This window comes from Lissotriton vulgaris, chromosome 6 (genome assembly GCF_964263255.1).
Source record: "Lissotriton vulgaris chromosome 6, aLisVul1.2, whole genome shotgun sequence".
Lineage (NCBI taxonomy): Eukaryota > Metazoa > Chordata > Amphibia > Caudata > Salamandridae > Lissotriton > Lissotriton vulgaris.
In genome coordinates this window covers 252,292,809-252,319,152 of record NC_141694.1, presented here as the reverse complement: position 1 = coordinate 252,319,152, position 26,344 = coordinate 252,292,809, and the positions used below count along the sequence as shown (strand labels likewise).

General features: G+C 46.7%; 2 protein-coding genes across 3 annotated transcripts in view; both read right to left on the bottom strand.

The window, feature by feature from the left end:
- PUM2 (pumilio RNA binding family member 2) overlaps positions 1-26,344 on the bottom strand; it is a 755,055-nt gene that overhangs the window by 398,553 nt on the left and 330,158 nt on the right. The window lies entirely within an intron of this gene.
- Positions 10,807-24,244, bottom strand: LOC147707091 (uncharacterized). The gene is made up of 2 exons (XM_086926284.1): positions 20,600-24,244; positions 10,807-13,895 (listed from the first exon to the last, which is right to left on the bottom strand). Exon 1 carries the CDS (start codon positions 24,213-24,215, stop codon positions 22,737-22,739), a length of 1,479 nt encoding a protein of 492 aa, XP_086782410.1. The 5' UTR covers positions 24,216-24,244; the 3' UTR covers positions 10,807-13,895; positions 20,600-22,736.

Genomic DNA, 26,344 nt, shown 5'->3' with positions numbered 1-26,344 from the left:
CCAGAGGGCTGCAGTGCTTCTTGTGCCACCCGTAGAGGCCCTGTACCCTGACACACACACCCTGCCTTTGCAGGCTGAATGTCTGGGTGCACAACAAAACCAAGAGTCGACATGGCACACATTCCTGTGTGCCCACATAACACTGCCCTGGCATACCTCAGTACCCCTCTAGCTGGGGGTCCTATGCCAGTGGTGTGGGTACAGGTGCATGAGCCCTGTACCCCTACAGTACCCAGGTCCATTCCTGGACACAGTGCTGCCATTAAGAGTATATGGTGCTGGGAGGTTGTCATCACGCGCTCCACAGCACAATGATCGCTACACTGAAGACTGAAGTTTAGTATCAAATTTCTCAGCACATTAAACCCACACTGATGCCAGTGTGGGCTTGAGTGGACGAGTGGAAAGAAAAGAAACAGCGTGCCTAGCTGAAGCCTATATAGACAACACAGACGTTGCGATGTCAAGTCAAGTCAAGTCATAAAATTTGTATAGCGCACTACATACCCAGAGGGTTTCAAGGCGCTTAGGAAGGGGAGGAGGATTATTTGTCAAATATCCACGTTTTAAGCTGCTTTCTGAACGCTAGGTGATTCTGGGTGAGGCGAAGGTAAGCGGGGAGTGAGTTCCATGTTTTGGCACCCAGGTATGAAAAGGATCTGCCTCCCATGGTGGTCTTGTTGATGCGAGGTACAGTGGCGAAGGCTTGGCTGGAAGAGCGAAGTTGGCGGGAGGGGGTGTAGAAGGACAGTCGAGAGTTGAGGCAATCTGGTCCGATGTCGTAGAATGATTTGTGTGCGTGGGTAAGCAGTCGGAAAGTGATCCTCTTATTGACGGGTAGCCAGTGGAGGTCTTTAAGGTGACCAGAGATGTGTTCGTTGCGTGGGATGTCTAATATGAGCCTGGCTGAGGCGTTTTGGATTCGTTGTAGTTTCTTCTGGAGTTTAGCGGTGGTACCTGCGTAGAGGGTGTTTCCGTAGTCCAGTCGGCTCCAGACTAGAGCGTGGGTGACTGTTTTCCTTGTTTCGGGGGGGATCCAGCGAAATGTTTTTCTGAGCATGCGAAGGATGTTAAAGCAGGAAGAGGATACGGCGCTGACTTGTCTGTTCATTGAGAGTGAAGAATCCAGGATGACGCCAAGGTTCCGTGCGTGGTCTGTCGGGATGGGTGCTTTTCCGAGGGCTTCCGGCCACCAGGAGTCGTCCCATGCAGAGGGGGATGTACCTAAGATGAGGACTTCTGTTTTGTCTGAGTTCAGTTTCAGACGGCTTTGTTTCATCCATTCGGCGACTTCTTTCATTCCTTCGTGTAGGTTAGTTTTGGCGGTGCTGGGGTCCTTGGTGAGAGAAAGGATCAGTTGAGTGTCGTCCGCGTAAGAGATGATGTTGAGGTTGTGTTGGCGGGCGATGGCCGCGAGGGGGCTCATGTATACGTTGAAGAGGGTGGGACTGAGTGAGGATCCTTGAGGTACGCCGCAGATGATTTCAGAGGCCTCGGACTTGAATGGTGGGAGGCGGACTCTCTGTGTTCTTCCGGTGAGGAACGAGGTGATCCATTCCAGTGCTTTTCCTTGGATTCCGATGTTTCTGAGGCGTTGTAAAAGGGTGCTGTGGCAGACTGTGTCGAAGGCTGCAGAGAGGTCGAGGAGGATGAGGGCGACTGTGTCTCCATTGTCCAGTAGAGTTCGAATGTCGTCTGTTGCTGCGATGAGGGCGGTCTCAGTGATGTGTTTGGCTCGGAAGCCAGATTGTGAGGGGTCGAGTGATTTGTTGGCTTCGAGGAAGGCGGTGAGCTGGTTGTTGACGGCTTTCTCGATGACTTTGGCCGGAAATGGAAGAAGCGAGATGGGGCGGTAGTTTTTGAGTTCGGTGGGGTCTGCTGTTGGTTTTTTCAGAAGGGCGGTGAGTTCAGCGTGTTTCCAGTCTTCTGGGAAGGTAGCGGAGTTGAAGGAGCAGTTGATGACGTCTCGGAGGTGCGGAGCTATGACGGAGTCTGCTTTGTTGAAGATGTGGTGAGGGCATGGGTCTGTGGGGGATCCAGAGTGGATGGAATTCATCAGGCGGATGGTGTCCTCAGTGGAGATTGGGTTCCAGGCGTTAAGGGTGTTTACGGGAGGAAGATGGTCAGCAGATGGTAGGGTGGGTTGGCTTCCGGGTTGGTTGTCAAAGCTGTTGTGGATGTCAGCAATCTTGTTGTGGAAAAAAGAGGCTAGGGAGTCGCAGAGGGTTTGAGAGGGGGTGATGTCGTTGGAGTTGGCCGAGGGGTTGGAAAATTCCTTGACGATGTTGAAAAGTTCCTTGCTGTTGTGGGCGTTGTTGTCAAGTCGATCCTTGAATGCTGTTTTCTTGGCTTTTCGGATCAGTTGGTGGTGAGTACGGGTGGCGCTTTTGAGGGCGTCCTTGTTGCTGGTGGATGGGTCTTTTTTCCAGGCCTTTTCAAGGGAGCGGCACAGTTTCTTGGACTTCTTGAGATCATCGTTGAACCATGAGGCCTTCTTGTTGCCAAGTTTGTGTTGACGTTTTTTCAGTGGTGCTAAGGTGTCGGCGGTGTTGGATAACCAAAGGGTGAGGTTGGAGGCGGCTTCGTTGGCGTTAGAGGAGAGGGCTGGGGAGGTTCGAAGGAGCGATGTGGAGATCTGATCCGTGGTGATTTTGTTCCAGTTTCTTTGTAGAGTTGGTTGGGGGTGGATGATGGGTTTCGGCTTGTTGTAGGTGAAGTGAACACAGCTGTGGTCAGTCCAGAGGAGATCCGTAGTGTGGCTGAAGGAGACATGGTTGCTGGAGGTGAAGATGGGGTCGAGTGTGTGACCTGCGATGTGGGTGGGGGAAGTGACCAGTTGTTTAAGTCCGAGGTTGGCGAGGTTGTCTAAGAGGGTGGCGGTGTTGCGGTCGTTGATCTTTTCAAGGTGGAAGTTGAGGTCTCCCAGAAGGATGTAGTCTTTGGAGGGGAGCGCGTGTGGGGTGATGAAGTCCGTGATGTCTTCACTGAATTTTGCGCGGGGTCCTGGTGGTCTGTAGAGGAGGGTGCCTCTGAGAGTTGTCTTGGGGTCGATGTGGATCTGGAAGTGAAGGTGTTCGGAGTTAGCGAGGTTGGCGTCGGAGCTGGTAGAGATGCGGATGGATTTCTTATGGACGATAGCGATTCCTCCTCCTGTATGGTCGGTGCGGTCCTTGCGTGTGATCTTATAGTCATCAGGGATAGCGATGGCGATGTCAGGGGCGGAGGAAGCGTTCATCCATGTTTCCGTTAGGAAGGCGACGTCAGGAGAGATGGTGTCAAGTAGGTTCCAAAGGTCAATGGCGTGCCTGTGGACCGAGCGGGTGTTGAGAAGGATGCATTGTAGGTGGGTGGGGTCGGGAATCTGTGGTGTGGTCGTAGCGGAGATGTTGTCGGTGCCGCTAAATTTGCAGGAGAAGCAGGAGAACGGTCCATGGGTGCGTCCAGGAGCGGCTTGGACGCAGTTGGGGGCGCGACCGGGGTTAAGGGCTAGGAGGGTGGCGGCATTGTAGGTAATGCGGGAGGGCTGGGCAGCGCGAGGGGCAGGGGGTCTGGCGCTGGGCGCGGTCCAGGCGCGGACGGGCGTAGACGGGCTTACCTTTGGCGCACCTTCGGCGCGGGTTGGGCGCGGGTTGGGCGCGGTCGCTGCGCGTGGACGCTGCACGCGGGAACTCCTGTCATATATGGATAGTGGAGGGGGAGGGGCGAGGGCGTTTCAGCTGGGAGGCGGGGCGGGCTCAGGGAGTAGGAAAACAACAACAGCACCGGAGACAAAATGGAGGGGGGAGCAGAGCAGGGCGCCGGGGCAGGTCGCGCTACTAACGCAAATCCAGGCACAGAATAAGCAAATACGAATTCAACAAAAGAGCACTATCACATTTAAATGTTATGCAGCGCTGATCACCAATCTCGCGTAGTAGCAGACAGGCAGACCAGGGAGCGACCACTCGCAGCTGGAGCGACGAGGAGTCACAGCGCTATGTGGACTGAGGGGCGCTGAAATAGGTAGTGGGAGGGCGTTTCAGCTGGGAGGCGGGGCGGACTCAGGGAGTAGGAAAACAACAACAGCACCGGAGACAAAATGGAGGGGGGAGCAGAGCAGGGCGCCGGGGCAGGTCGCGCTACTAACGCAAATCCAGGCACAGAATAAGCAAATACGAATTCAACAAAAGAGCACTATCACATTTAAATGTTATGCAGCGCTGATCACCAATCTCGCGTAGTAGCAGACAGGCAGACCAGGGAGCGACCACTCGCAGCTGGAGCGACGAGGAGTCACTGCGCTATGTGGACTGAGGGGCGCTGAAATAGGTAGTGGGAGGGCGTTTCAGCTGGGAGGCGGGGCGGGCTCAGGGAGTAGGAAAACAACAACAGCACCGGAGACAAAATGGAGGGGGGAGCAGAGCAGGGCGCCGGGGCAGGTCGCGCTACTAACGCAAATCCAGGCACAGAATAAGCAAATACGAATTCAACAAAAGAGCACTATCACATTTAAATGTTATGCAGCGCTGATCACCAATCTCGCGTAGTAGCAGACAGGCAGACCAGGGAGCGACCACTCGCAGCTGGAGCGACGAGACAACGCCAACAATGTCAAGGGTACTGCTCAAGAAAAATCTTCCTGATCCAGTCTGACGCCTCGGACGTTCACTGGTAAGGAATCTGCGGCTAGATGTCTAGCAGATTAGACAGCACTAATGCTCTATTTTGTGATAGTGTGAGCTAGCAGTTTAGCTTATCAGAGGGTTGTGTTAATGCATTAGTTGTACATACCGTGGCAACAAATGAGATACTCACAATGAATAAATCCGATACCAATTTATAAAAATAGTCCTTTGGTATATTTATTGATTAAAACCACAAAACTTCCATAGAAGCGAATATGTTTTTGAATAAAAATACTTTACAGTTTCAAAAGTGGACACAGTGCAATTTTTAGTCTTTGTAATGTTAACCTATGGAAGGAAAACAATAATGAGGTTTGCAGGTAAGTACCCAACTTACAGTTCCAGCCTTCGGGGAGTAGGGTGAGCAGAAGTCAAGGTTCAGTTAAGCTCCAACACTGCACCACCAGGTCACAGGAACAGCCAGGTGCAGAGGTCAAATCTGGAGTTAGGGCCCAATAGATACTGGGGGTGCTTGAAAACCTGCTGCCTGCAGCTAGTAAAAGTGGCTGCTGGGTTAAAGCTTCAGAGGATTAGGCAAGCACATGGGTGGGGGGGTGGGGGAGCAACAAAGCAGCAAACATACACCACCAGCGGCACAGATGCGGCTGTGTGCAAACATTGTGTCGGGTGCCTAATGCAAGTAAACAGAGGAACTTGACTTAGCGAACAGACTGCAAGCTTCGAACCGGAGGCTGCACGTAGAACACCAGTGACAGCTGAGGTAAGTTGGGATGTTTTGGGTCATGGGGACACCGTCAGTCTAGCTCCCCAAGGCCCAGGGGCTTCGGGTGCAGGGGTGTCCTTTGACGTTGGATTTCTCTTACCGGAGTAGGTCAAGGTTGGGTGGGGGGGACTTTAGATTCACACTTGAGGCGTCAAGGAGTCTAGGAGAACAAAGCTGGACTTCAGGAGCTCGACGCTGGACTTGGATTCAGGATCACTGGGGAACCTTTTCTTTCCCGGTGGGGCACCTGGACTCAGGACGGAGGTGTCTGGTGCAGAGTGGTCAGGAATCACAGTTCCGGAGGACACCAGAGTCCTTTGGCTTAGTTTCTTGGGGACAGGTCCGCTGGTAATCCTCCCAGGCGCTTTGGAGGTTGCTGGCTGCGGGACTGGCATTGCTATCTTTGCAGGATCTTCTAAGCTACAGACATGCTGGTAGGGCTGGGGCCAAGTCAGTGGTTGTCTTCAGTCTTCTCTGCACTGTATCTTATCCTTTCTCTCTTCTTAGGCTCGGCAGGAACGAGTTTCAGGGACAGGGAGTGCCACCTAGATAACTAGATTTATGGGTGTTACAGGGGAGTAGGAGGGACCTGTGGGTTTCTTACCGGGGGTGGATACACCTACTATTAAGCCACCCTCCTGTTGAAGAGGGCATAACCCTAGACCTGATTGGATAAGTCCCACCATCTTTAAGATGGTAGACACTGAAAATTGTGCTTTACTTTGCCTCCAGCACCTGATGGGTGGAGTTGGCTACCGCAAAAATGAAGAATACAATCGCACCCGAACTAGAATGGACCATCAACGCCTCTTTGAAATCCGGCATCTTCCCAGACGACTGGAAGCGGGCGGAGGTTAAACCCCTCCTCAAGAAACCAACAGCCGACCCAACGGACCTGACAAACTACCAGCCCATCTCCCCCCTCCCCCTTCACTGCCAAAGTCGCAGAGAGACTCATTAACGCACAGCTGACTGCATTCATCGAAGAGAACTCCATCCTAGACGCCTCCCAGTCTGGATTCCGCAGCAACCACAGCACAGAGACAGCCCTTCTCGCCACCACAGGTGACATCTGCATGCTTCTTGACCAGGGACACAGTGCGGCCCTCATCCTTCTAGACCTCTCCGCAGCTTTCGACACCGTTTCACATCGCACGCTCGCAGCTAAACTTCACGACGCGGGGATACAAGGAGCCGCCCTCGACTGGATCCAATCCTTTCCCTCCGGCAGAACCCAGAGGATCAGACTCCCTTCCCTTCTGCTCCAAACCCACCAATATCAACTGCAGGGTACCTCAAGGATCATCGCTCAGACCTACGCTCTTCAACATCTACATGGCCCCCTCGCCGCATTCGCCAGACAACATGGGCTCAGCATCGTATCCTATGACGACCACACTCAGCTCATCCTCTTACTCACAAAGAATCCTGAAGACACCAGACTCTGCTTCCATGAAGGAATGAAGGCTGTCACAGCCTGGATGAAAGACAACTCAGAGAAAACCAAGGTCCTCATCCTCAGACCCTGCACCTCCGCTTGGGATAACGCCTGGTGGCCCTCAGCCCTCGGGAATCCACCCACTCCTAATGACCACATACGAAACCTCGGCATCATCGCCTGCTCCTCACTCTCCATGAGCCGCCAGATCAACGCCATCGCTTCCTCCAGTTTCAACTGCCTGCGCATCCTCCGCAAGATCTGCAAATGGATGCCCCCTGACTGCAGAAGGACCGTCACCCACGCGCTCATAACCAGCAGACTGGACTACGGCAATGCCCTATACGCCGTAAATAAACAGAACTCTTATACACAAACTCCAGACCGCCGAGCCAGACTTGTCCTCGGGACACCGCGTCACAAACACATGCCCAGACACCTAAGAGACCTCCACTTTCTCCCTGTCGAGAAGAGGGTCACCTTCAAGTTCCTCACCCATGCCTACAAATCCCACAACAACATCGGACCCAAATACCTCAACGAGAGAGTTTCCTTCTGTAAGAAAGTGGCTCTATATATACTGGACCAAAGTAAGGTACAGTGTGTATAGAGTCCCCAATCCCCAGAGGTATGACAGAGGTTAACGTTAGATATAACCTTACTCTCTAAAGTGGTAGCTTGGTTGAGCAGTAAGCCAACATCAGAGGACAGTGTAAAGCATTTGTTGTACACACTCAGTCAGCAAAAGGTTTCACACACTCAAGAACTGAACTTAAAATATACTTTTCTCAATATGTGTGACTTTAGGTAATTACTTTGCAAAAAGTCAATAGACTTTGTAAGTACAATAGCTACAGGGGTTGCAGTAGGCAACACAATTCTAAACACAATTAAGCTTTGAGTTCAATGGGTTTTTCTACATAAATGCAGTTGATTACTTTAAGGATTACTTTTCTAACCACAGGACGGGATCCTGGATTCAGTCCCGGGACCAACGCAATTACGTTTTGGTACTTTGTATGATTTTTAAAGAATATTTGTAGTTTGCAAAAATTGACACTTAGAAGAAATTTCACAGAAAATCAGTCAATGGTTTCCTATGGAAGAAAATGCAGGTAACTGGTAAGTACAGTTAGGGTTACTTTGCGGTTCAGTACTGGGCTAAATGGTACAGTACTGGTTTCTCCCCTGATCACAGGTGAGTAATTCGGAATTCGTTATTCAGCTAATTTTAGATGAATATGTTAAAGTTTCAGAAATCAACAGAAGAAATTTCAAGTGAAAACCAGTCAATGTTAACCTATGGAAGGAAAGTGAGTTATCGGCTTTTAGGTAAGTACTCGACTGGTAGAGTTAAGGTTCTGGGCATAGACTCAAGGATCTCCCAGGGTCGGAAAGGTACAGTTGTTACACCCTCAGTGGCACAGGGGCAGCCGGGTGCAGAGAGATTAGGCCCAATGCAATCAAATGGAGAGTACGGGGCCTTTGGTTGGTGGCTGCAAGCAAGCAGGCCACGCGGCTGTGGGAGCTGAGCTCCTGGTCACTTACTCAGGGCAAGTGGGGAAGTAGAGTAGGGTAGTAGTTGAACTTCCAGTGGCACTCGGGCGACTTGGTGCCGGATGCTTTTGAGCCGTCGGGCGCTCAATTTTATCCAATGGGAAAGTTACAAAGTAAACAAAGGCTGCCGGCTCGGGACGGAGATTCTTCAGGTGAGACCACCACTTCGAGAGGTAAGTTGGGATCTTGAAGTATTGTGTTTTTATCTAGGAACCTGAATCAATATTACCATTTTATGCCCTTGTACGGCTATAATCAATAATATCCCAATAATGGCATAAGAATCAGATCCATATTTCAGTAAATCGCCCTTGCAGTTCCAAGCATGGCAAAAGCTACTCCCTTAGATTCCTAGAAAGCACAACGAGTTCTTTCAACACACCAAACCTCCAGCAACCTGGGAAATCCCCACTTGCTTTGTTTTGATTTGTAATAGAACTCCTGCGAGCACTGTAAGAACGGCCAGTTCTTAGTGACATCTTTATTGACGTCTTATGTCCAAACCTTATGCCAAACCCGGCACCTTTCAGGTATAAATATACCAACGTTGCCTTAAGCAAACACACGGTGGTGGTTTTGGAGCAGAGCAGCTATCTACTTTCCGAGAGCCCAGCTGATGCGAAAAGCCCACGGACGCTGCCCCATCTCTTTGACACGCTGAGGAAAACGCTGTCTTTTCTCCGGCCGAGAAAATCCAGCTCCGGCGTTTCCAGCCTACCCTTGCGGGTGACTGGGATATCGAGTCCTGAGAGAGAGATACCAGACCTCCTACATTCTATTCCCAAGGTACAGTGCTGACTAAACCCTTAGAGAGAATTCTTGAATCAGATTCTTGGCAAAACCAACTTAACTTAAACTGCTACTTACTTACTCCTTCCCACGTATTAGGCTTAGGTCAGGTACACCGGGGTAGGCGTATTTTAGAAGCACCAGTTGAGCAAGTTAGCCAATGTATATATGTATGTATGTATGTATATATTTTATCCATTTTAAAGTGTCTTATGGGTAAGAAACCATATCAATGCTTTTACAGTATTATTTAATAATACTCCTTTTACTGTACGTACTTTACTTTATATTAAGTATTGTAATTGTGGCAATTCATTTCTCTTGCATGAGAAGGAAGACTGCTCAATAAATAATACCTTTAATTGAAAACGCCTGTCTCTCTCTTCTCTGCACTCTGGTGAAACTAAGAACGCACATCTGACTGAGTGAAATAGCGGTCTATTGTTTTCACACGACTCTAGAGATTTACTCTTATTCTGAGGGAGCAAAGTTGTCATGTTTATGCGGTTGTCGAAAGCTGAATCCCTTCTTGTCTGACCCAGGGAAGCTGATCTCTCCCTATTCATTCAAGAAAGTTTCCAGAGACCTCTGAGCTAGCTGGGGCAAACCTAAATTAAGTCTAACATAGTCAGTAGAGACCTAGATGACCTCAGTCCTACGTCTACACTGCTGTTTATGTTATTCCAATGCGCAGAGCCTATTGGGAACATAGGAACTACACTACCTGGCGCCCAACGTTTGGTAAGGCGATAAAACTAAAGCAAGACGTTAGAGAAACTCCGTCGTGCTTTTTCACACAGACCCTTTTTTCCCGTAAATACTTCAATAGACGTCTGGAGTGGGTGAAAGGTTAAAATCCGCTGGAACTTAGAAGGAAGAGATTCCTATGTAGAGTTTTTGGTTTAGTCAACGTTGAAGGATACAGTGTTCCAAAATATTGTGCACCTAATCTTTTGTCTCCTTGAAAGTAATTCTGCAACAGGAACAAACTTTCAGCCAGTAAAATGACAGAAAGTGATGATGACAGGGAGGCAGCTAGAATAGCCACTCAACTCCTAGAGGATGACACAAGTCTCCTACAGAATGACCCGAATGCTATACTCATTCCGGTCAACATAAGAAGAACTATAACTCTAAAACTTAAAGAAAACGGACTGACATCACAAGGTGGTACAGACATTTTTGTGATAGAGGCACACGCATATCGGCAGACAGAGGTATTCTATTAATGGATAAACTTTCCAGCAGCAAACGCTACAACACACGATTTCCACTATTACAAAATAGAGGAACCTCCGGATGAATACACTCCTTAAATTCCACCTGCTCTGGTTTAAAGGCGCCCAAAAACATAATGATCACATCACCAGGCTCGGTCCACTAGGTAGACCAGGAGCAGTGTGGCCGGTTCTAGCCAGCTACACACCACATTGAGACATTGATAAAATGTCAAGTGAAGAACTCTTAGTTAAAATAAAAGAATTAACAAAGGCATATAGAGAGTTAGTTCAATTGGCAATGGAAGATATAACTTACCTCCAAAAGTTGAAAGAAACCGATATAGCAGACCAACCAATTGAACTTGCCAGAATCATAGAAAAATCCTATGAAGAACTAGGTAGAGATAGTTTGGGTGGGAAACCGGTAAAACCCCAACTACTTGAAAATCCTGAAAAGATATTTATTAAAAATAATCTAAACACTCCAAAAAAGAGCTGGGATGGAAATAAACAATCCACTCCCAAAGAAAAAAGATTCCAGTCCAGAGGAAGGTCTCCTCGGCGGAGAGAAAGATCTCCGAACCGAGAACACAAGTCTCCCCAAAGGGAGCCCTCTGAGAAAAGAAACAACCTTAGAAATAGGGATAATTTGAAAGAGCCTGATAGATATCAAGATATTGATACACGTCACTCTCGATCTTTTCAGACTTCCTCGCAGAAATCGGAAAGAAGAGGACGGTCACAACACAGGGAAGAGCACGTCAAGTCCAAAGACAAGGAACCTGCTCAAAGTAAAAAATTACAATTTCCAAGAAAGAAGGTAGCAAGTATTAAAATAATCAAGCAGTCGAGGATACGGAGAACACAGCTGAAAAACGGAGAGTGGGCACAGACAATGCTAGACAGCGCAGAAGAAGTGACCATAGCTCGCAAGACCCTGATGAATCATCTGGAAACAGTGGACACGAATGAATACATTTAGGTGGAAACTACAGATACCAGAGTTATCGAACCTCATAAAATATACGAAATAACATTGCGTATAGAGGGAGATAAGACTAGGAAGGTAAGGGGTCTGTTTTGGGATAACCTCTCAAAAAGCTATGACATCCTATTAGCTGAGAAAGACTGGCCACCAGAGTTGGTCAGGGAATGCCCTCATGGCGAAGAAATGATTATGCCTGCCTTTTCAAATCATATTCCAATACATAGAAAATACATATATGCAAGAAAATGGGCAGTAGCCCAAGCACCTGCATTATATAAGAATCATGTAGGATGGGATGAGGACTCTCCTCCTCACAAAATCCAGTTAAAATGTCAACCAACTGCATAAACACAGTACCCAATTAAGCAAGAAGCTAAAAAACAGGTCAGGGAGATCTTAGATCAACTTGAATACCAAGGGGTGATTGAAACATGCAACTCTCAAATGAACAATCCTTTGTTTCCTGTCTCCAAACCAGACGATTCATATCGTCTAGTCTTGGACTACAGACACCTTAACTCATGTTGCAAGACATTTGCGGTGCAAAATTCGCACAGTGCGGCACTAAGGAATAACATAGTTGGCAAAAAATACAAAACAACATTAGACATTTCTAATGGGTTCTTTTGTCAAAATATTACACCGGAAAGTAGGTATTTAACCGCTTTCTCAATAATGGGGTCACAGCAGAATTTCTGTCGACTCCCACAGGGATTCAAGAATAGCCCAGGATTATTCTCAGCAAGAGTAACAGAGTTACTACAAATGTATGATGATAAGCATTATATGTCGATGACCTATCTCACAGATGACGACCTGGATACTCACTTGAAAAGAGTGAACACCATAATACTTGGGTTCGCAGCAGAGGGCTACAAATTCAACTTTAAAAAATCACGAATTGCCCATCTAACTGTCCTATTTCTAGGATACGAATTATCAAGTGAAGGCAAAAGCCTAGCAGACAACTTCTTAGAGACGTGTGCTGTACTCCAAGCACCAAAAACGCTGAAGAACTTACAATCAATACTAGGCTTCCTGAATTTCGGAAGAACTTACATTCTAAATTATGCAGAGAGGGTTAAACCTCTCTACGAATTAATAAAACCTGATTTTAAACCAATCGATTGGACTCAGAAACACACAGAAATTTTGAGATCATTGCAAACAGACATGTTAGCTAAAACAAAATTAGAAACTCGTGACAATACACGCAACCTTGTAATCCGAGTCATCCCAGGAAGATGCGGATTCACGTACCTGACCTCTAATGAGGGAGAAACGGTACAAATAGCTTACAAATCACATTTGTGTACACAAGCTGAAAAAACATTCAGTCTTACAGAAAATACTGTAAAGGCGGTTCAGACCGCTGTAGCAAAAGAAAGAGCTCAAGCCCAAGGCAAAAGAATAACTGTTTTTACAGCAGAATCAGCCTTTGAGGCGTTATTCACCCCAGTTAATCTAAAAACAGTGGCACTAGATCCAAAATGGATACAGTGGGAAAATTCTCTTGCTCCACAAGACTTGACATACTATTTTGTCCCGAACATGAAAAAACTGAATGATTTGAAATATGAAGAAGAATATCCTCTGCCAATCGAAATTCTGCCTCTCCAACAGTACTGTTGTAAAATCTATACGGACAGATTTGTACAACTTTACGATGTGGATAATAAATCCTACAATGCAGCATGCGCGATTGTTAAAGGTCGCTAGCGCTGTGGTAAATTCAGACCAAAAATAACAAACTGAATCACTGAGAAACTGTTCGGCTCAGAGAGCTGAAATCAGATCTTTAAAGATGGCGCTTGAAAATGCCGATCGTGAATTCCCGACACTAATAGTGTGTGATTCGCATTTCTGCGTCAAATCTTACAATAATGATTTGCAGAATTGGGTTCAAAACGATTACAAAGATGACACAGGTGCCAAAATAAAGCATAAGAAGCTTTGGGAACAGGTAATTCTTTTACAGAAAGAACTACAAAAGACTCACGTGATACACACACTGAGTCATCAACGTGATGGCGTTCACGTTGCAGGGAATTCATTGGCTAATACAGCCACAGCGGAAGCAACTCAACCGGCTTCCGTAGCCACAAAAAAGCGTTCAGAAAAATACATAGACGGGGAAACCATGCTGGCGGTAAAAAAGTCTTCAAAAGGCGACTGTGCAGCACTACCCGTGAACTATCCACTCAATTATATATACGTAATTGACGCAACCTCGGTTCCTTTTGCTCGAATCCCTGGAGTGGGGGATAGAGTAATTCCAAACACGAACAGGAGAGTCTGATTAATAGCAGACGCACGCATGAATTACAATCAGAATACTGGTGGCCGGGGATGAGCCTGCAACATTATAAATTTGCAAAGAGCTGTCCAAACTGCAAGAAAGATCGCAGTAGCGAGCCAACCGGAGTATTGCCATGGCCATTTCTGTAGTTAGCATAAGGCTATCTATACGTAAAATCCAGCGTCCCATTAATTTCTTTTAAGACTAGATTCACATCTGCATAGCGAGAATTCTTGTCAGCAGCTTGGCTGACCAAACCTGACCAAACCTAACTTTGCCAAACGAGTGTTCCAGCCGGATCACTACAGGATCGCCTCCCGCCGCTCGACTCCCGCTGGTCTTGGGAGACGGCCGCAGAGTGGAGAGCGGGGGCCGGGGAACTACATCCCCCAACAGGCCTTGCGACAGCACCACCAGCAAGAAGCGCCAGGAGGCGCTTAAAAGTCCTGCTCACCCCGCAGAGCGGGGGAAACTTCTGCATAGCGAGAATTCTTGTCAGCAGCTTGGCTGACCAAACCTGACAAAACCTAACTTTGCCAAACGACTGTTCCAGCCGGATCACTACAGGATCGCCTCCCGCCGCTCGACTCCCGCTGGTTTTGGGAGACGGCCGCAGAGTGGAAAGCGGGGGCCGGGGAACTACATCCCCCAACAGGCCTTGCGACAGCACCACCAGCAAGAAGTGCCAGGAGGCGCTTAAAAGTCGTGCTCACCCTCCCTCGCGGGACGCCGGGCGAAGCCCGGGCCAAGGGCGGGCCCGTTTCAGCCCGTTCCAGACCGAGCCAAGCTGGGCTGGGCCTACTCCCTTGGTTTCTACTGCCAGACGTCCTTTTCTCCTGCTAAAGGTACTCTTTCTAGCCATTGTGACCTTTGGAATTAGCCCTTGAAGTCTGTAACCTTACCAAAATGTCTACAACAAGGGGATATAGAAGTAAGACTGCCCTTAGAACTGATTGATTACAGGCCCTATTGATAAGTTCATATCTACCACCACTGTGGCTATTAACCACAATATTTCCCTCTTAGAACGCAGGGTATCCCAGGACCTTGCGATCGCTAGGAGATCTTCATTGGGCCTTATAGCAGCGGCTCAAACCCCGCTCCCAACAGCTGCTCCTATTCCAATCTTAATTCAGTCTGGAACTGCAGCAGCACAAGTACATTCTATTCCTAATGCCGTTGATTTGTCAGCCACGAACCTGTCACTGGAACTGGATACGACAGGGAACCTTGAGATCACCCCGGACCTTGAGCAGATTGTGGCTGAAGATTCTGCACAAGTAACTCGGCTTAAGGGGGTGAGAGAAGGTGCCGTACCCAAGCAGCCAGTACTCCCAAATAAAGGGTCTAACGCCAACCAACTTTCTAAAACTAAGAAAAAGAAAGGTTCAACTACGAATGCTACCCCTAGTATTAATTCTGTTTCATCTGGGTTACCTAACTTATATTGTCCCACTTTGGTTAATGTTCAGGAGGGTGGCCCTTGTCAGACGGATTGTGATTTTTCCTAGCTTTTTGAAAGATTTAGGGACCTACTTATACATCATCTCCAGCCGCTGGAACGGAGTATTATGGCAATTGAAAGACAGCTTGCCATACTTCTTGTTAAAACACCCAGCCAGCCCAGGGCAGCAACTGCCAAACCCCGGGGGGGGGGTATCCTCAGCAGTCTGTTCGGGGGTTCCCTCAGTTAACTCCGACAGACCGTCTGTTACGTTTAACGTACAACCTAAAACAAACTAGTCCACAACTCCTTTATCACTTGCTCAAAATACCTGTGTAAATTGCACAAAATCCAAGCCCAAAATCAAATCCTTACCCCAGACACCTTCATCCAGTCAGCAAATCCCCCCTGCTCCTACCCCTCTAGTTATGCCAACCGACGCTAATCATATTACGACCAATGTGTCCTCACAGCAATCCAACAGTAAACCTCTGACCCCCCCTAAAACTCATTCTAATGAAGGCAAGAGGGGGACCAGATCTACACGTCCAGTTCATCTGGCTCCTGAGGCAGCTCCATTTACCGTAATTCTAACAGGAGTACCTGAACTTACTGCAGGAACAGATGAGCCTCACTGGTCCCTCCGGAATAAAATCCTTCAGTGGCTCAGTATTAATAGGCCATTGAAGCCTCCCAACACCAGCAGAATATCATCTGTACGTAGGGTACCTTGGGTGGGGAAGAGCCCCAAGTGTATTCAGGGGGACTGCGTCATCGTTACATGCGAGGATGCATCCACTGTGAACCATATTTGTTCATGGCCAGATCTGGAGAAGAAAGGGGGCATCGACACGCATCGACTCTCGTTTTTTTACCCCCCCACATTTAACTATCACTACCCAATTCCACCGCCAAACTGGGCCATGCCCCAAGAACATCCATGGGATTATGGAGACCCATGGCGAACCCAACAGAATAGGGGCAGGGAATGGGTACCTCGTCCTTGGTATCCCAACAAAAGCCATTTTGTAGACAGCGGGTGGCAAGGTATTCAGACAACCAACAGATTTGACTGCCTGGAGATGGTTGACTGACATTATGTCCCACCACCGACAAATCAGCCAGACAATAGGCAGTCAGGATCTGGTTTCAGTGTTCAATCTGTCCTTGTCAGTACACTAGCAGTACCTACTGTGGCTCCCGCATCTCTTAGCGAACATGTGGTCTCACAGAAGGTTTCTGCACCGACAAATCAGCCAGACAATAGACAGTCAGGATCTGGTTTCAGTGTACAATCTGCCCGTGTCAGTACACTAGCAGTACCTACTGTGGCTCCTGCATCTCTTAGCGGACATGTGGTTTCACAGAAGGTTTCTGCACCGGAAGGTACTTCCATCCAATCCCTCTCTCCCAGTCACCATTCTACCAACACTCAGTCCCCCACTAGGAGGTCAGCAATTGGGCATCCCAGGATAATAGTCCAGGCAACTAAGTCTTCAGATCTTACCCCGATCTCCTGGAATATTGCAGGAATAGCAGGGAAATTAAACACCCCTTTTTGGACCAGGTTTATTGGAGAAGGATTCGATATAGTCCTCCTCCAGGAGACCTGGAGCCAGGAGTACATTAATATAGAAGGCTACTCTTCCTATTGTCTCAATGCCACTAAATCCAGCTCAGGAAGGGCTAAGGGGGGCCTTTTGATACTCCTATCCAACAGATTGAGTAACTACAAAGTCAGAAGCAGTACGACTGTGGGAGTACATAGCCAGGTACTGAGGATTGAATGTGGTAAGGGAAAAGATTTGGTCCTTGTTAATTTTTATAATATCTTTGATGCCACCAGAGGGAATATTTTGTTCCCTTTGGAAAAAGAAATTGCAAAGGTTCTGGGCATCTCAAATAAGAGGACGGACATCCTATGGGCTGGGGATTTTAACCTGCAGCCATGCCACCTATCAAAAGGGAATGCATGTGGTTTTGGAATGGAGCTGGATAACCTTAGAGGGGGTGCGGGCAAGAGCGAGGATTTTCCTCATTTTCCACATTGCCACTATGACTCCATTTTAAATAAACTGTTGTTTAAATTAGATCTATACTTGTTAAACTGTAACAAAAACAATCTGAATGCCATCTGCCCCACTTTCACAGGGAGGGATGCTGGGACATTTATTGATCACATCCTGTTCTCTAGTAACGGTGACTACTTAAACCTGCATGTCAGAGAAGAAAGTCTTAGTGACCATAATAGCATTTGTGTCACCCTTCCCGGAAGAGGTGCCAAACTAGTGACCGGAGAAACCTGTACCACCGATATAGTTCCAAGCAGACCTAATGGCCCGGGGATCAAATGGACCGGGGCCAATTCTGCGGCCAAACAAAGGGAGGTCATAGTTAGTTGTAAAACTGAGATCAGTTATTGCTTAAAAGACGTTATTAATTCTGATCTCTTGTTGTTACATTTTATTAATATCAATATTGCTATCGAGGGTATTTTTTGTAAGAAATCATCAATTAATAAAACTGTCAAATTGGGATGGTTGATAACTCCTGTACAGTAGCCTTACGGGAACTGAAGCTTGCCTTAGGGTTCAAACCCCGAGATAGCAACAGAATTAAACAAACTAGGGCCAATTATAAAATGGCTATTATTAATAGGAAAAAGGTCCTACAAAGAGAAGCCTGGGACAAGCTGAATGAAGCAGTTGAGACTAAAAATAGCAAACTCTACTGGGAAACAGTCAATAGCCCATTTTTAAATACCGAGGGCATTCCGGAAATTACCTCCCATGTTACCTCCCATTATCCACTTTTCCAAAATCTTTAATCCAGAAGGGATACCATTAACCTTACCTCCCGCTGAATCGTCCACATGGTCACCTTTACCCTTGGGGATAACCCTGGAAGAGGGACATGAAGGACTTGCTAACAGTAAGGGGGGGAAGGCCCCGGGCCCCGATGGGGTCCCTATTGATTTATTAAAAGCCGAAACTAACCTGTGGTCCCCCATTCTGGTGAGGACTTTCAACTGTGCAGCCGAAGGCAATATTCCCCCCTCCTGGGGCCAATCGGTCATCATCCCCTTATTTAAAAAAGGTAGCAAATCCGAGGCCTCCAATTATCGACCCATTTCTTTATTGGACGCCTCAGTAAAGGTCATGAGCAGAATTCTGCTCAAAAGACTAGAAACTTGGGCTGAAGATATGAACATTTTAACTAAGGTGCAATATGGTTTTAGGAAAGGCATGGGTACACTTGAGCAATGTGTAAATTTGGATCTTTTAATTAATAAATACACAGTAGCTAAAAAGGGCAACCTTTTCTTATGTTTTGCTGACTTAAGCAGCGCATTTGATTTAGTTGATCACAGTATTCTTTGGCAGGTCTTATTGGAGTTAGGGGCACCGAAAGAAATAGTTCATTTTTTGGCAAGGCTCTACGAGAAACTTTCTTGTAAAGTCCGATACGGTACCCTAGGTGAATGTACACCGTTTCTTAAAGTTTCAAGGGGCATCGGCCAGGGATGCGTGTTAGCCCCTCTTTTATTTTCCCTTTTTATCAACTGTATTGACCGCACTTTGGCCGCTATACCAGCAGACGCTCCGCTGATTGGAGGCAAACCTGTCACAATCCTACTATATGCGGATGACGCTGTCCTTTTATCCGGCACTCAGATAGGTTTACAGCGTCTCATTGACAGCTTCATGCTGTTCATTCAAAATAGGAGACTCTGCGTGAATACATCTAAGACGTATGTAATGTTATGTGGCCAGTCAGCTAACAAATTGAAGTCCAGTTTTTATCTAGATAGTGACAAAATGTTACAAGTCAAATCATTCTGTTACCTGGGAATCACCTATGCCAAGGATGGGTCTTGGAAACCTGAACTTGACAATATCAGGATGAAAATGTTGCGAACCACCAGCAGCGTATTCCGATTTGCTTCCAAGCTCGGATCGAGAAGCATCCGAGATATGATTAACATATACAACATACGCTGTGTTCCCTCTGCACTGTATGGGGCGGGTGTGTGGGGTCACATCGATGGCACTTCCTTACAAAAAGATGAAAATAAGTTTTTAAAAAGTGTTGTGTCCCCCATTCTGCTTCCGTTCAACTAATCCATGATGAGGTCGGGATCGAGTTTATTTCTGACTTAGCAGCCGTTCGTCCACTCTTATTGTGGCGCTCTATTTGGGCTAAGTCAGAGACTCGATTCACTCAAGAAATTATTCTTGACTGTATAGGATTGGACTTCTCATCCCGCATTCTGTGGTTGAAATACATTCACTTCTGGTATAAAACTCTATTTGATATTGACGTTCTTCTTGACCCCGAATTGGCGGTTGAAATTCCCAAAAAAGAAATCAAACAAACTTTTTTAAAGTATAAAAAGAAAGCGCGAGACGAGGTTTATGGCAAGTTGGCCACAGTGAAGTTCTATAAGGAACTAAATCTACCATCGGGGTTCCAAGCCTACCTTTCGAAAGTTTCCCGTCCCTCTCATCAATTTGTCCTAACCCGTGTTAGGCTGGGTATTGTACATCATCTTGTTGCGTTCCCAGTACAGAAACTTAAATCTGAAACTCCTTGCCCTTGTGACAACATTTCACGCCAGAGTTGCTGTCATTTTCTACTTTTCTGCAAATTTTATCACTTTTTAAGAATAAGGTACCTAAAACCCATTTTTATTAAATATAACATACGGTCTTTTAAGAATGCCCTAGCGCTACTATCATCCCTTGAGAATGTGGACATTTGTTTTTTTGTTGCCACTTTTATTTTGAAATGTACAGCTGCCCGGAAATGTATTGTATTGCCATAATTTCATATACTCCGGTCTGTACTTATCTGTCCTTAACAGTACTTTGCAACTAAAGACGTAACATGCCTTTTTACTCTGGGTCTGATTTAAAATGTATAGCTGCCAGGAAGAGCACTTTGTGCGATAATTACTTTTAATTCCTGTCTGTACATGTATCCTCCCATGCTTTTTTAGCCTTTTAAACGTTCTTATTATTATAAAATGTTGATATTTGTCCTTGTAGTTACTTTATTTGAATTGTACAGCTGCCAGGAAGTGTCTAGTGCTGCTATAATTCTACACTTTCCTGTCTGTACTTACTGTTCTTTAATTTTACTTTGCAATTCACAACGTCCCATCTTTTGGCTTGGTGTTTGCTTTAAAATGTACAGCTGCCAGGATAAGCACTATATGTGATAACTATTTGTATTCCTGTCTGTACATGTATGCACCTCTCACCTTTTAGCTTTTTATCATATCCTCAATTATGTATTGATGCCCAGTGCCTGTCTATATATGTCACCTCCCTTAGGAAATATTCCGGAGTTCACTTCAATAACTTTGTTTCTTAAAAATGATTTTAAATGGAATGAATTGTTTATAAGTTTATGCTTGTATGATTTGTACTTTCAAATCGAATAAAAGCTTATGACTTGACTTGACTAGATTCACTTAAAAATACAGACACCAGCGCTCGGCTGACGCCAGAACCGTTATAAAAGATTTGCGAGTCTTTATCGGCACATACGCAATTGCCATGCTTCATTCTGATCAGGGTCCTGCTTTTAGCTCTCGAGCTTATAAGGAGGCCATGACCAGCATGGGCATTGCGTTGCGGTACTCTTGTCCCTTCCATCCTGAGGGAAATGAGATTGCTTTATGTCTCAGTTTTTTCTTTCCACAATCTATAATGGCAAAGGTATTCGGTTCGGGTGATGGGTGAGTCCAACATTTAACAAGTGTCCAACGTCGTCTTAACAATCTGCCAAGAAATTCTCTAAAAGGTTTCAGCCCGTACGAACTATTGTTTGGAACTAGAATGTATATTCAGGATTTAGATAGTCAAACTTCAGTGGTAGAAGATAAGAAAAAATGCTTTGACATCAAAGATGGTTTGGCTGTTTTACAGGACTTAAATGAAACAAGAAAAGCCCTGAGCAACATAAAGTTAAAACAACAGCCAACAACCACTGAAGATACACCACCTGTCCCAGCAAGACCTGTCTGGATTCTAAAGATTGGGGATCTGGTCAGAGAGAAGATTGCGGTTAAGAAGGAATTTGGGCCTTCTTACAGAAAAGCAGTACCTGTCTTAGCTGTCAGCGGAACAAGATCAGTTGTACTACCGCCCCTTGCTGGTAAAAACGAGAACCGAGTTGTATCCATCGACCTGGCCAATAATAAATAGTAGGCCCAGTGGACTCCCAAGAAATAGCAGAATACCAAAATTTGCTACAATCCAAGAGGTTCAAACTGAGAGACTAATCACATTTGATAAACCTGCAGTGAATAAAAAAGGACTAGTCAACAATGCCATGGAACTTGTGCCTCTTGAAACTCAAATTGAAACAGTTCGTCAAGAAACACCAGACTACAACGATGTAGCCTCAGACTATGCTAATGAAAGAAAACTTAAAAAAGCAATTTCAACAATTGACAGAACTGCATCTGGCTACTTCATCAATTTCGATAACTTTTCTGAAGATCCAAGCGAACCCGAAGAAACGCCAGTAACAAAAACTTTTAAAGACAAAGCAACAGAACTCTGTCATCAACTCAAAGAAACCTATCTGACTGCACCATTGATTGAATTTGATTATATTAGGCGTACTTATACTCCTTCTTTGTCTAATTTTAGTTCTAATTTTAGGAAATTGTATTACAGTACAATGGACACAGCAAGTCAGAACATCAACTTGGTCCTAAAGCCACACAAGTCATCTCACATCGAGAAAAGAGAACTATCATCAGTGAATGTCACAGCCATTCCAATACCCGGTGGGGTAGCTTGGGACAAAACGGATTACGAAATCTATGGCCCGGTCGAACTCTTGAAATATCCTCACCAGTTTAAGGTTTCAAGTACATTTTCTGATGATTGGGACTTTGATATTATAATGTCATATTTAGTAATGTCAGCAAAATTTACAGAACATGATTATTTACAGGGTTCATCGAACTATGAACGGATGTACTGCTATAACCACTATGCACATCACTATTTGCATAAATCTGCAAAACCTAGAAATGTTTTTAAGTATAATCAATGGGAACATTGTGCAACTTCACCTAAAAGCAGTTTGAAAACATTTTTGGAGAAGAAAACAAGTCACTTACCTGTAACTTTGGTTCCCCAGTATTGGTAACTTTCATAGATTCCCATGCTTTGTATCATTCCCCGTCGTCGGACTGAGAGTCTCGGTAATAAAAAATACCACAGTAGGTACAAAAGAGAAAGGAAAGGCCTAGGCCTCATTCCCTTTTGTAGCATAGCAGCCTCTTTTTGTAAAAGAGACCAAACTCTAGGCATCAGCCAATCAGAAGAGCCTCACCCTTAGAACCTTCCTGAAGGAACCTCAGAGCCTCAGATTACCCTCCAGGTAGCAGCCCTGCAAATGTCTTTGATATGTACCCCCGCAAAGAGGGCCATAGAAGATGCCACTGATCTCGTTGAATGAGCACGGATCCTGCCCACCAGAGGCTTTCCTGCTATCTTGTGGCAATGTAGAATAGCACTCAAAATCCATCTTGAGATCCCCTGTTTGGAAAGAGGGAGACCTTTGTTTGGACCGCCGAAGGCAATAAATAATTACGAAGACTTTCTTAAGTCTTTGATTCGGTCTATGTAGAATTTTAGACATCGTTGCAAATCCAGAGTGTGCAATGTTTTTTCCGCTGGAGTGACTGGGTTCGGAAAAAATGTCTTTAGGATCACAGGCTCATTTAGGTGAAAGTCAGTAGGAACTTTGGGAATGAACCTTGGGTTCGTCCGCAAGATGACTGTTTTCTTTTTGAACTGCAAAAACGGTTCTTGGATAGTAAGGGCCTGCAACTCCCCCACTCGCCTTGCCGAGGTGAGGGCCAAGAGTAAAGCTAACTTCCATGACAAGTATTTCAGGTCTGAGCGGTGAATCGGCTCAAAGGGACCTTTCATTAGTTGAGCCAAGACTAAGTTTAAATGCCACTTCGGAGGAGGAGATCTCACTGGCGGATAGACCCTGAACAGGCCTTTGAGGAATTGCTTGACAATTCTTGAAGACCATAACGAAGGACCAGAATCAGATCTTCTGAATCTTGAAATCGCCGCTAAATGGACCTCGATTGTAGAATGGGACAGATTAGACTTAGTTAGCGAGAGTAGGTAAGGCAGGAGTTGATGAGGTTTTGAAGTGAAAGGATCAACCTTTTCTTTTTTACACCAAATACAGAATATTTTCCATTTCAGTCTGTATGTTTTGTTTGTGGAAGGCGCTCTTCCCTGTGAAAGGATGTCTTTGATCTCCTTGGAAAGAGGAACATTCATGTATTCTCGCTGGTCGGGAGCCATGCAGTCAGGTGTAACGACCTTGGGTCTGGATGCCAAACCTGTCCTTCGGACATTGTCAGGAGATCCGGAACATCCTCCAGCCCTATTGGGGGGACTAGCGATAGCAGATGGAGCTCGGTGTACCAAAATTGTCTCGGCCATGCCGGGGCTATAAGGATTAGCTTGCACGGTTCTGTCCTCATTTTCCTGATGAGGCGTGGAATCAGGGGAATCGGTGGAAACGCATAAAGAAACCTCCCCGTCCAGACTATTGATAGGGCATTGCCCAATGAGCCCTGATGGTGGAACCTGCTGGCGTAGGCTTGGCACTTCCTGTTGGTTGGCGTCGCAAAAAGGTCCACCTCTGGTGTGCCCCATGTTTGAAAGAGCAGATCCAGAACCTGTTGTTTCAGCTCCCACTCGTGACTGACTGAGGTGAGCCTGCTCAGCCTGTCGGCGCCCTCGTTTAGCATTCCTGGTAAGTGCTCCGCCTTTAGAGAAATTCTGTGAAGAATTGTCCATTCCAGAATCTGTTGAGCCTCTCGCGACAAGAGGAGTGACCTCGTTCCTCCTTCCTTGTTCACATAATGCATAGCCGTGGTGTTGTCCGTCCTGACTAGCACTTGTGAACCCTGGAGTCGTGGAAGAAAGGCTTGAAGAGCTAGCCTGATCGCTCTCAGCTCCAACAGGTTGATGTGTAGCTTTTGGTCGCGCGGAGACCAATGGCCGCTGATCTGCAGGTCCTGCATCACTGCTCCCCATCCCTCCAATGACGCATCCGTTGTCAGTATGTGAGGTGATGGAACGCTTGCGAAGGATAGACCTTGGCATAAATTGTGTTGATGCGACCACCAGAGCACTGCCTCTTTCATCTCTCGAGTGACAACCACTTTGTCGTCGAACGATCCGTGTACTTGCTGCCACTGGAGGCCTAGTTGCTCCTGCAGGGGGCGCATCCGCAGTCTGCAGTGCGGGATCAGGGGAATACATGATGACATCACCCCCAGCAGCGACTTGTAGCTGCATACAGAAAGACACTTTTTTCCTTGAAGGCCTCGTGCCAATCGTTGCAGTTTTTGTATCCTCTCTAGAGTAGGAAATGCCTTTGAGAGCTTCGAATCCAACACTGCTCCCAGGAACCGCGCTGTCCGTGATGGCACCAGCGTGGATTTCTCTCTGTTCAAGGTGAGACCCAGATTTTGGAACAGATTGGTGCAAGCCTGCACCGCGTCCTGCGCTAATGCTCTGGTCGGGGCCTTTAGTAACCAATCGTCCAGGTAAGGGAAGACCTGGAAGTGGTTCTTTCGCGGAAATGCTGCTACAGGTGCCAGCACCTTCGTAAAAATCCTTGGGGTAGAGCGAAGGCCGAACGGCAGAACTCTGAACTGAAAATGGCTCTTGGCTACTGTGAAGCGAAGGAACCTTCTGTGTGCTGGGTGAATCGGGACATGGAAGTACGCATCCTCCAGATAGAGCGTGGCCATGAAATCCCCCGGGCTGACCATCTTCAAAACGTCCTGTAGGGACACCATCCAGAAGGATAAGGAGATGAGATAGGCATTTAACTCCCTGAGGTCCAGGATGGGGCGCCATTTCTCCCGCGTCTTTCTCACCAGGAAGAACCTGGAATAGAAACCTTGGCCCTGTTGGATGGAGGGGACCGGCTCTATCGCCCCTTTGCGGAGCATTTGTTGTACCTCGAGTCTTAGGAGACGCAGATGTTTTGATGGAATGGCTGTCGGGGGTCTGGGTGGAGGGACTTCCATAAACTCCAAAGTATGTCCTCGTCTGATGATGTTGAGCACCCAACGGTCCGATGTAATTTGGGACCAGTTCTGAAGGAATTTTGACACCCTGCCTCCAACTGATGATCTCTTGGAGGAGGGAACAGTAGGCAGAGCCAGGAGACCGCTATTGGCGTTTGGACGAGTCTCGTCCACGGGCAGCCTGCTTGCCTTTGTTGTAAGGCCATGAGTAACCAGAAGACTGGTCCCGTCTTTGTTGGTATGACTGGCGGTTAGGCTGGTATCCAGAGCTGTTCGAAGAATAACGCTGCTGCTGTTGTTGGAATGAGCCTCTGTAAGTACCTCCTCTGCCTCTTGCGCCTCTAAAAGGAGTTTTGCGGTACTGGAGGGTTCCCAGCGATCTAGCTGTTTCCGTGTCTTTTTTGATCTCTTGAAGAGTATCGTCGATCAATTTACCGAAGAGGGCCTCGCCATCAAAGGGTAGATCAAGGACCTTGTTTTGGATTTCTGGTCTAAACCAAGTCGCCTTTAGCCATCCTTGGCGTCTCAACACTGCCGCTCCTGCCAAAGCTCGAAAGGACGTTGTGGCAATGTCCATGGCACAGTCTTATCTCCATGGAGACCGCTTCACCTTCTTGTAAAGTTTTCTTGGCTTCCAGCCCTGACTCTGGTGGAAGTTGTTCTAAATATGGAGCTATAAACACCAGAACTGGCGATCATATCGTCCCAATATTGCCAAAGCATTGGCGGCGCGAACTAGAAGGCTTGCTATGGATGAAAAACGCTTGCCCGTGTTATCAAGCCGTCGTCCATCCTCGTCAGGAGGGGCCGTCAAGGGAGCAGAAGGGTTCCGTGACTTCCTTTGTGCTGCCTGTGAGATAACCGAGTCAGGCTTGGGATGTCCCGTTAGCGCTGCAGGTCCATCCTCTGGCGCTTTATACTTTTTATCCAGGCGCTGTAGCACAGGGACTACCGTCGCTGGGTTTTTCATGGTCTTCAAACCTTCCTCCCATAAATAATCCACAATTGGAATCAACCTTGTTGTTTTGCGGTGAGTTTCTTTAAAATCGTATAAGAAACAGTCTGTGGTTTGAGCAGGCAACATTAATTTAAATCTCCCAGCTGCACGTTCCATCAGTTGATGAA

What these genes read in the sequence shown, in the direction of transcription:
- LOC147707091 (XM_086926284.1), bottom strand. Translation starts at nt 24,215, where the DNA reads ATGGGGAGCAGTGATGCAGGACCTGCAGATCAGCGGCCATTGGTCTCC.